General features: G+C 37.8%; 2 protein-coding genes across 4 annotated transcripts; one reads left to right on the top strand and one right to left on the bottom strand.

Annotated features, from left to right (window-relative positions):
• Positions 1 to 1,834: 1,834 nt before the first annotated feature.
• Positions 1,835 to 4,337, top strand: LOC113099759 (uncharacterized). Its single transcript, XM_026264704.1, has 3 exons — positions 1,835 to 2,131; positions 2,243 to 2,378; positions 2,516 to 4,337. The coding sequence occupies exons 1-3, from the start codon at positions 1,938 to 1,940 to the stop codon at positions 2,795 to 2,797; spliced, it is 612 nt and encodes a 203-aa protein (XP_026120489.1). The 5' UTR covers positions 1,835 to 1,937; the 3' UTR covers positions 2,798 to 4,337.
• A 740-nt stretch (positions 4,338 to 5,077) lies between these two features.
• On the bottom strand, positions 5,078 to 11,387 carry LOC113099743 (uncharacterized). Of its 3 annotated transcripts, none has more exons than XM_026264673.1 (4): positions 11,221 to 11,387; positions 6,556 to 6,750; positions 5,913 to 5,989; positions 5,078 to 5,701 (listed from the first exon to the last, which is right to left on the bottom strand). In XM_026264673.1, the coding sequence occupies exons 2-4, from the start codon at positions 6,556 to 6,558 to the stop codon at positions 5,179 to 5,181; spliced, it is 603 nt and encodes a 200-aa protein (XP_026120458.1). In that variant the 5' UTR covers positions 6,559 to 6,750; positions 11,221 to 11,387; the 3' UTR covers positions 5,078 to 5,178. The 3 variants fall into 3 exon arrangements, with proteins under 3 accessions (XP_026120458.1, XP_026120459.1, XP_026120457.1); XM_026264674.1 differs by lacking the exon at positions 11,221 to 11,387 and adding an exon at positions 7,721 to 7,745; XM_026264672.1 differs by lacking the exon at positions 6,556 to 6,750 and having other exon boundaries at positions 11,221 to 11,386.
• Between the last annotated feature and the right edge of the window lie 95 nt (positions 11,388 to 11,482).

The following is an 11,482-nucleotide window of genomic DNA, read 5'->3' as shown; positions in this document are numbered from 1 at the left end:
GAATAAATAAATAATTGTGTGTTAAGAATTGTAAATAATTATAAAAGTAAATAATTGAATATGTGCATTATATTTCATATTGACAATGATGTCATTTCCGGCCAGGGCCGTTAGTTTTTTTTTTGTGATGCAATATTGAAGCGAAACAGTTTTTTGACCGTGTAACATTTTTCCAGTTAATTTTGTTATTAAACTTTACCTAAAGAAAGTTTCTGGACTACGGAATGTTATTCGAGTTCAAATCACGCTTATATATGAGGAAGAAGCAAAAAGGATAAAAATTTGACGGATTGCAATCACAGATAACAAGGCGTAGCTATTGTTGGACGGAAGCAGTGAGACAAAATACTATCCCATTATTTTCAGTGACTGTCTGCGTCGCAGCGCATATAAACTCATATTAACATTATTTTTAACACTTGCTTTGTCGCGTCTAGTGAAGAAGGAATTTAGCTGTTTTTCCGTGGTGCAGTTAACTCCACCTCTGAGCCGCTGTCATCGCAATCCTGCGTGTTGCCAGATGTTGAAGAAGTTCTTGCTGTCTTTGAGCGCAACAGTGCTCGTTGGCTTTAAAGCAGGGCACTCTCTTAACACACCCTCAGGTGCACACGAACGCATTTAGTGTGTCTGTAATGAGCCGATTTCGTGTATGAGTAAAGAAGCCCTATGACTGCAACTACCATAATTTAAATTTTCATAAAATTCTGAAATTATCGTACATTACTGGATTTTTTTTCATTATTGATCATATAATCGTACAGAGGTAAAACTTATTGTACAAATACGATAATTATCGTATGTCTGGCAACACTGTGCTGCGTGCGCGCCCCCGCGGTCGGTGCTGACGTGTATTCGCCAGGTGGCAAGGAAGTCGACCGGAAGTTGAAGTCGGCTGCGTGCCGCGATCTTGTAGCAGAACTTCACTTGCGTTAGCATTCCCATTGATTCCCATTCATTTTGGCGTCACTTTGACAGCGAATAACTTTACATCTGAGGCGTTTAAAGACTCCGTTTGTCCATTATTTATTTCTAAAGATACACGACAATGTATAAAGGGCTCCATTACCTTCTATGTTACATTATGGCCCCGTAGAAACAGTTTTTGTAAAAATAGGCTAACGATTGCGTCATAACCACTCAACTCTCTGTCGCATTACCGTACAGACAGGAGGAGAAGCTCGCAGGCAATTAACTTAATATGGCGTACTGGCGTTACATTTTAAAATACTATACAAAATAATTAATCAGAATACTTACTCCTGCTCACTCACGCCAAAGAACTTCCCGCTCAAGCTCACCGTCTCTGCAAGATTAACGATGGCAGTTTGCACGCACAGCTACTAGAAGATTTGCATCTGTCAGACAGGTTGCTGACGTCATCAAGCTTAGTTTGAGTCTGCGCGTCAGAAACGGAAGTGCTAAAAAAACGCTAAAAATGGGCTTCACTTGTCTCAATGCACTACTTGCACGTAGATTCGTGACGTACTTCCGCTTTGAAGTAATAGGGCTCGCTGAGTTCCGGTTGTCGGCCATTGTTTTGGCGTTTGGATAAAATGTTACGAAAAAAAGTGTGTTTATAGATTTCAGAGACAGGAGAAGGTATACAGCGCACACTGTTGTGTTCCGCTATGTACATCTTCTGCAAAGTTCAACGGAACTTTAAGTTTTCAGTTTTCCTGCAGATGTCGACCTTAGAAAACGGTGGCTTGTGAACATACGCCGAGACGATTTTTGTCCTACCAGCAATTCTAAGGTTTGCAGTAAACATTTTAGCATTGATCAGTTTAGTGAACCGCAAACACCAGGCAGGAAAGTTAGTAACTGGCGCTGTGCCAGTGCTCTTTGCCTGGAATAATTACACAGTTAAAGCACTGCGGCCCAGTGTGTGGGAGAGGAGAGAGAGGCCTGCTGAAGTGGTATCCGCTGAACCCGTACCCATGGATGTAACAATGGATCATGATTACTGTAGCATTCCTGAGCCTTCTTCATTAGACCTGGCATGTGCTAAAGTAGACGAACTCTCTAATGAAGTGGAGGAGCTGAAAAAACAGCTACATGAGCTACACGTTCAGCGTGATTTTGGATTGGAGCGGTTTTTCGGCTCAGATGAGGACATCAGATTTTACACAAGGTAATTCTAAACATTGGTAGAATCTTACATTTAGATGTGATTACATATACTCAGTTTTAGATGTATGTAAACAATTTGTAAATGTATTCAGTATAAGACTTCTGCTTACAGGTTTCCCAGCTACCGTCACCTGATGTCATTCTGGTGGCTAATCGAGCCATCCATGCACAAAATCATTCGTGTGTCTATATCGAAATCTGCTGCTAGAAAGCATGAAGATATCACACGTGTACTGCCACCATCAGAGGTAGGTTATATACTTGCATGCACACGATAAGTGTGACTGTACATTTACAGAACACAGTACAGGGCAGTATTTACAATGTGTTATCTATATGTTTTTATACACTTAACTTACCTTTCACGCATGTTTTACTTTTCCAGAGACAGCTGCTGCAGCCAATCGATGAGTTTTTTCTTTTCCTTATCTACCTGTCAGTTGGTTTAAAGGAGAGAGACCTGGCACACCGATTTCATATGCATCCTTCCACAGTGAGCAGAATAATTTCGACGTGGACAAACTACCTCTATACACTGCTGGGATCAGTGTGTGTGTGGCTTTCAGCAGCTGATGTGAAATCTAACCTCCTTGAAGAGTTCACGGATTTCCCAGACACACAGGTCATCATTGACTGCACTGAGATCAGATGTCAAATACTGTCCTAACCACTACTCCAAAGTGAAATGTACTCAAATTACAAATCTCACTGCACAATGAAATGCCTCATTGGAATAGCTCCTCATGGACCAGTGACATTTGTCTCTCAGCTTTATGCTGGGTCAATGAGTGACAGGGAGCTCTTTAAACAGTGTGGGATAACAAAAAGACTGACAGAAGACATGGCAGTTATGGTTGATAAAGGCTTTCTGATTAGTGACTGTGTCAGTTGCAAAGTGTACTGTCCACCGTTTCTCTCCAGGTTAAAGCAGATGCCAGCACACCAGGTGAAAGAAACACAGGCAATAGCAAGACTGCGTGTGCATGTGGAACGTGTCATCAGGAGGATTAAACAAAACAAACTTTTTGATTGTGTCATCACACTTTCCCAAAGTGTTAACATTAATCAACTTTTTACAGTTGCATGTATGTTGTCAAATTATCAAAACAAGGCATTAGTGAAGACATGGATCAAATGAGATCAACTCTTATATGACTGTTTATCTTGAGTACTTGTATGCTATTTCACATTTATGGCTTACTTTAACTCAGTGATCCTCAAATCTGGCTCGCGAGATCCACTTTCCTGCATGCTAATCAATGTCTTTAGGATCATTAGAAAATCACAGGCAGGTGTGTTTGATTATGGTTACCACGAAACTCTGCAGGAAAGTGGATCTCGCGACCCAGATTTGAGGATCACTGCTTTAACTGTTACTATTTCATTGCCATTTTTTAAGTTAACTCTGAATCGGTTTATTTAAAAAAAACGTATGAGAAGAAAGATAAATGAAATTTACTGTAAATGAAACTGTACAAATAAGAGAATGGAATTGAACATAAGAAACAGACATCATACAAATAAACATTTATTAACAGGTTTGAGTGTTGTTTTACAGATGTAATTTCTCTTTCTCTAATTTCAGTTACTGTTTCATTGACAAGTATTTAGGCATGTATGTGTAAAAGTAAAAATAATCCACCTTCTCTCTAATAAATTTGTGCACTGAAGTGTCACTGTAGATACGCTGGACAAAATAATCCTCCTGGGCCCACAGCATGAAATCACACCACTGCATTCCTGAGACCAGTAGCTGTCCCTGCACTTGGTAATAGTATGCATGGCCCTTTTTTAGGGTGAGAAACCCATTGTCCATTTGCATATATTTGCAGTCAATAATGTTTTTGACATTAGGACATTTAATTTCAACAAGTCCAAATTGAGGACTGTCAGTTGGATCAAAGACCACACCATCAGGGGATGCACCAAGCCAGGGAGCATTTGGATGGATGATTAAACCACAGGGTGAGTAGTTAACATTTTTCAGTTTGCTGTATTCCACGGTTACCTCTGACTCCATTTCAGCACTCTTCTCATCTCTGCCGTCTGTCGGCTTCCTCTGATGATTCTGTAAGGTCCAGACACTCGGCCCAAGGAAGGTATCCGGTGCTGGATGAAGGTTTCCTGCGTGTTCTGTCTTTCAGCGCGTAGTTATTCATTTTAGGTTAAACTCAAATCTGACTCCATTTTATTATTTAATCTGATTCCATTTTAGTATGACCTCGAATTTAGGTTGAAATGCAATTTGGTTGTATGCCTTTTTAATTAATATTCTTCTGACATTTGATTATTCTAGTTAACTCTATTTTTATATTAACTCATTCATTCGGGTGCTCATGTTGCTAACAAGGATACAACGTAATCTACTATCAATAATTACAGTCAATAATTACAGAGTAAGACAGAATAGAATCAAAATGTAACAATTTATTAACAGTCAGGTAGATATGTATTTTGCCAATTACATATCCAATTGAAACACATCAAATCATATCAATACAAAACATCAAATTCTCAAAGATGAATCTAAAAGTAAAATATGCATACCTGACCTTAGAAAATACATAGTATGAAGTGAAGAGACACACAACACACTACGGGCTTTCTGGCTACAGAAATTGCCCTGATCCTTTTGCTGCAATCCTTTAAATACCTCAGACCAAGACAAACATCCCCCGAGATGGAGACAGAAACTAACAATTTGAATTTGCATTACCTCAGGTCCCAAGGAAAGGACACTCCCATCACAGTAATCAAGATCTCTCTTGACTCTTCAGATCTGTATTATCTTCTAATCTACTTTTGTAAGATTGAGACCATTGTACCAGTTGCACTGAGACATTTCCAATGATACTAGACATGAGTGTTAGTTCACTTGCATTGATATTTTCATGTAATCATTTTGAGCAGACTGAGTAGAAGAAAGAATGGGTGAAGGGATTTAAAATGAAACAAATGGCTAGAAGGGGAGGAGGTCTCCTGCTCCTCCACTCTGTGGGGTGTCTCGAAGATGCTCATGTATGTTTGTATTGTCTGTTTCTCAGGAGATCAAAGTATCTCAGGTTCTTTTGTCCTTACAATTCGCTCTGCGAGGGACTCTGCAGAGCCCAGGCCTCTGACATGACTTATTTCCCGAAACCTGGAAGCTGTTACTCTTGATCTGCGAAGCTGATGCCAGTCAGGACAAGAGCTTTGCTCGCGTGTTGCCTCTTCAATTTTCTTAGCCATATCTAATGGTGTGTTTAGACTTTGAAGGTGTAAGAGCTCCTCCCCAGTGCAAACAAACATGCATTTAGATGGAGCAAGATGATGTCCTTCAAGAGGCAAAGGTGGAGTTGATGGGGCATCATGTAGTGTGATGTACCGTGATGTTAAGACAGGCTGCTGGTAGGACAACACGCTTCCTTCCTGGACCAACCCGAATGCACTTTCTATAAGTGGCTTGTCAGGTGACATGTTCATGGTGGTAACAAGTGGCTTGTCCTCAAGGTTGAATTCTGCGTATGCCTCCTCAACTCTAAACATGCATGGATCTGGTAAAAGGCCCACCATCCCTCTATAGAGTCCACTTCTGTAGGGGAATGTTTAGCTTGAAAATTGTTGTTGCTAACATTACATTAGTTATAGCTCTAATTACTATATTTATACTTTTTATACTCTGTATTTTTCTAAATGCATAAGAACACTGCTGCATTTCATTGCAAGACCTTATGCTGTTAAACAAGTTATCTTTGTCCTCAGCATCCTTGTACTAAAGAAAAAAAAATGGTTGCTGAACTTACCTCACTCCACCTTGTGTAGTACGATTTGCTACTGGTTTTGTGATGACCATGGCATTGATGGGGCCTGGTTTTACACCCTGACAGACAAATGCAAGTAATATTAGAGAGAATGACAATGTTGAAACTACAAACATAGAATCACCTTTATTTATATAGTGCTTTAAACAAAATACATTGCGCCAAAGCACTGAACAACATTCATTTGGAAAACAGTGTCTCAATAATGCAAAATGATAGTTAAAGGCAGTTCATCATTGAATTCATTGATGTCATCTCTGTTCAGTTGAAATAGTGTCTGTTTTAATTTGCAATCAAGTCAACGATATCGCTGTAGATGAAGTGACCCCAACTAAGCAAGCCAGAGGCGACAGAATGCACTTAAAAAAAAAAAAAAAACTGTTTCTACATAAAATTATCCAACATAATGTAAAGCACATTCTGTGAAAATATAACTTTGATATCTTTAATATGAACTGAATAAGATCATGTCAAATATTGAAATCATGGTGAATTAAATGGATGAAATTTAACTTTGATGCTCCTGATCTCAGAATTACATTGAGATTTTAGTCTAAGTTTCACAATGTCACATATTGTGATTATACAGTCTTATAGATTAGGCTAAAATTCGGATTTTAATTACCATTGTTCGTGGTTTATGCCAGGATTGTTCTCTTTCAGTGCAGCTAAGCACAGGGGGTACAACAGATAAATTAAGCTGGGAAAAATGAGCACTTTGAAAGAGTTAGGCAACCGTGTGATTGCACAAAGCAGTGCCTGCCACACATGAACACTTGCTTTGTGTGAGCACCACAGGTGAAGCATCCCGGAGTCCAACCTAAAAAAATACATATATAATAATTAACTTGTATTTCTTACCAATAAAGTCCAAGTTAGTAGCATGTTAATTTTAGTAGAACAATAACCAAGTTGGCTTTGCAGGAGTAGATTACTCCATGGCTACTCTGGGTTTATTTAATACTTAATGCTGGAACCATACAGGGAACTTAATACAGATTTCAAATTCAGACTGACAACATTATGATTCTTCTGCAAAACCTCATTGTTATTTGAAATTAGGGTGACCATAAGAGACATTTTTCCAGGAATTGTCCTGGCCAGGATTTCTACATTGCCTAAAATATCTAGATTTTGGCTTTGTTTGCGTGGAGACCGATTGGTGTATGACATCTGTTCCTTGTTTTCAAAACGCGCTCGAGCTACTTTGAATTAAAGCAATACAGAAATCCTGGCAAGGACGCGTCCAGGAAAAATGGCACGTATGGTCCCCCTATTTGTAATACTTCAAGAAAATGAACACATGAATATTTGAACACATTTGAATATTTGAACACACTTGAACACCTGAACTTGGTTTGGAGAACGGTGAACCCTATATCTAGCATACTATCAAATTGTGTGGTGCCTCATTCTTCCTCATTGACCTGTAACACAGCTCTAACGCTGACTTCCCCTGACAGCCTGTGTTTATTTGAAACTGATAACAATAACACACCCAGCCGGCATTTCAACGTTGATTCAACGTTGAAACAACGTCAGGTACCATGGTTGAATCAACGTTGAAAAACCTTTCGATTTTGCAAATTGGATCAACGTTGAAATCACGACGTTGATTCACCGTTGAAATCGTGACGTTGATGTACGGTTGAAATCACAACGCTGATTCACTGTTGAACTCCCGACGTTGAATCAACGTTGAAAAACCTTTCGATTTTGCAAATTGGATCAACGTTGAAATCACGACGTGGATTCACCGTTGAAATCGCGACGCTGTTTCACCGTCTTACCTGCATTATGGGTGAATTAGGGTCGTGCTGCAGACCTGGGATGAAAGCTGAATGAGGTGTTGATTTTGAAAAGTTAATCAGCGTTGATAACACGACGTTGTTTCCCCGTTGTACCTTGCACCGTGTGTAAATACACCTAGATCCTAGTTGGCATTTAGATCAACAATGTACATGCAAGGCTAAAAATCTAATGACTGGCAGCAATGGCTTTACAAACAACTTCAATAAACTTCCACATGCTCAAAATTGTCAAACAGCAGTTAAATTTTGGAAACAGATGAAAATAATCCCACACTTTATTATGCAGAGTATGCATGGAGGTAATGCTAAAAACAGGTAGTAGAACAATCCAAATACAATAATATTTAAAGGTTTTTGTGAAATAATTTGGCACATAAATGCATATTTTTGCAGCACTTACAAGACAAACCCTTGTACCTTTATGACTGAAACCAGTGGATCTTTTATTTTGGTGCAAACCTACAGTTTCTGTCAAAAACATGTTTTAGTAATGTGTCTCATTACAAGAGTTGTGTACATTTGTGCAGTGAAAATGTGTTGAACAGTTCGAGAAGGGAACCTTCCACCAGTTGATTTCTAATGGGAACCCCCCCGGACTGTGTCTTCTTTACCGTGGGGAATGCAGAATGAGATTTCTACCGCAGGGCACTCTAAAATGTTAGAACCAGCAGCCTTAGTGTATACAGTGTGGTTGTGCTTCGGGTGATCCTTGAAAGTGTCCCAGCGCTAGGTCCTTTCTGACGCCGTCCCCTCCACTCTCTCCCACTTGTGCACTTTCTGTACCGTCCTGTAGAAACATTTACATTTAATCATTTAACAGACGATTTTATCCAAAGCGACTTACAAATAAGAACAACAGAAGCAGTCAGGTGTACAAGCGAACAACAACAGTATACAAGTGCCATGACAAGTCTCAGTTAGTCTAGTACAGAACGCATAGCCAGGTTTTTTTTTTTTTTATATATATATATATAAAAAAGACAAGAAAAGAAGGAAAAGTGCTAGCATTAGTTGGTTAAGTTCTGGTGAAAAATATGAGTCTTAAGATGTTTCTTGAAAATGAGTAAACACTCAGTTCGGATTGAGATTGGGAGGTCATTCCACCAGCTGGACACAGTCCAGGAAAAGGTCCTTGAGAGTGATTATTATCTTTGGGATGGCACCACAAGGCGTCGTTCACTTGCAGAGTGCAAACTTCTGGAGGGCACATAAGATTTAACCAGTGAGTTTAGGTATGTTCACAATGTTTGACAATAACTTTGATATTGTGAAATATATTTAACTGAAAACTGAATGCAAAATAAATCACACAATATTTTCAATTTACAGTTCAGTAACAGTGAGGTTGGAAACAAAGTGGACAACACTATTCATTAAACACTTATTTAATGTATTCAGATGAAAATGTACAATATTAACAAATTATTCACAAGCAGTGTTTTCAGAGTCCCCAGTTACACTGTTTTAATCAGAACACTAACATTACAGTGTAGTAAAACAAGTCAAATCAAATTCAGTACATTTTATTAAACTAAGCACAATCAAAACCTATCACAAAAGGTCAAAGCATCTCTAGCAGAAGTGACAAGTGCAATGTAGCAGAAGAACAATTTCTTACCAATGTTTCAAGAACAAGCTGGATCCTTGATGACTCTACAAGGGGAAAGAAGAAATGGTTTACTGAAAAGTTCTTAAAAAGCAGGATTTCATATTATACCATTTCTTTAAACCACTGGTTCTCAAACTTTTTATACCAAGTACCACTTCAGAAAATATTTGTTATTAAATATTAAGTTGCACCATAATGACCAACATTACATTTCAGCAGCGTAGTAGGCCAAACTATTCAGCTACAGGTCTACAGTTAAAAAAATGAGGCAGTTTTATTCTAATAAGAATATTAATTGTTGTCAGACACTTTACCATGGTAAATACAGTTTGAACATTAACACTACAACTGTGCTTACATACACAGGTAAATGAAAAAAAAAAAGTTTAAATTAAAATGTAATTTTAAATGTAATTATGTAACAAAAGTTACAAAACTGTACTGTACTTTAACTGTAACATACTTAAATGTGCAAAAAAAAAAACTTACTCAAAGATTAAGTTAAAATATATTAACATTAATTAGTTTAATTTAGTGATTCACCTGCATAACAACTAGAGGGGGCCTGACACTTTGAGAACCATGGCTTTAAACAATCCTTTTTTTTTTTTTTTTCATTTTCATTAATTCATTAAAATTATATTATTTAAATACCGACATTTGCACTTATATGTTGCAGAAAACACTTTGAAACTAATATAAGAATACAAACATATATAACACACCTAATGCATGGGATTCATATCAGGAAAATATGGGAAAATCTCTAAAAGACAGACATTAACACATAACTCACCAGCAACACATTAGGTGAGCATCTAACTTGATCATCTGTGATAAAGCAATGCAAAAATAGACACACGGGTATTTATTTATCTGCAGGTTACATGTCATTTAAACTACCCATTTGTAAACTCTGGTAATACTTTACTATTTTCAAAAGATAATAAAGATAAAGTTAGCGATTTTCTTACCTCATTTTGACAGGATGTTTTCAGGACCTCGCAGAACACCTGACCCTTCTTGTGTTCACAGTTTTTGTTCTCCATTGACATGTCACGACTCAAATTCGCTCAAAAAATAAATAAAAAATGTACAGGCAAATATGAAATAATTCGGGACCGACCGAGCAGTCAGTTATAACGAGCAGCAGCTCACAGTTAGCCGCCTCACTCACAGAAAGACGACAATAACGGTCATATTTTTAAATGTAGAAAAGCGCGAACCGATTCATTGTCCAGTTTCCTGAATGACAGCCAGATTAACCAATCACGATAGAAGTAATAAAATAAAACTACCAATGGGAGTTGTTTCAGTGTGATAAAGCAGCGAAATGTATAGTTTTATTGTTGTTAATGATGATAATATTTAACATTTTAGAATAGGTATCATGACTAAAATATTTTTAAATGCTATTAAAAATAATTAATTTAAATAATTTAATATAAATAATTTAAAAGCTTGTTAACCTTTTTCTACCATTTAGCATTAAACATTTTTAACGTTGTTTCATTAAAACAACTGACCTTATTTCAACCATATTTCAACGTTGAAAGTTGGTCATGTGCTGGATGTTTTTCAACCATTCAGCTTTAAACGTTGAATCAACGTTGTTTCAACGTTGAAATCACAACTGACCTTATTTCAACCATATTTCAACATTGAAAGTTGGTCATGTGCTGGATGTTTTTCAACCATTCAGCTTAAAACGTTGAATCAACGTTGTTTCAACGTTGAAACCACAACTGACCTTATTTCAACCATATTTCAACGTTGAAGGTCGGTCATGTGCCGGCTGGGCAAACACATACGATGAAAACAATTAAAACATATGTTTGTTTATAGTTAGCTAACAGTAAATGTTGCTTACCTTCATAACCGTGTATATATGAGGCTGCGTATAATTTAAAGCCTTTCCCCCAGCTTGCTGGATGGAGCTGTGGTTGATTTTTTGCAAACACGATGCACATCGTTAATCTTAGGGAGATCCTGGAGACAGCAGATGTAGAACGCAGCCATTGCTAAACCGGGACTGACTAAGTCCTATTGAAAAGAACGCGGAAGTAGTGCAAGTAGCGCATTGAGTTCCAATGGGGTCGCTGTGTCTTTTTCTTTTACTGTCTATGGTATTC

The sequence above is a fragment of the Carassius auratus genome, unplaced genomic scaffold (assembly GCF_003368295.1).
Source record: "Carassius auratus strain Wakin unplaced genomic scaffold, ASM336829v1 scaf_tig00217029, whole genome shotgun sequence".
Taxonomy (NCBI): Eukaryota; Metazoa; Chordata; class Actinopteri; order Cypriniformes; family Cyprinidae; genus Carassius; species Carassius auratus.
The sequence above is the reverse complement of the archived record's forward strand: the minus strand, read 5'-3'. Positions and strand labels throughout refer to the sequence as shown.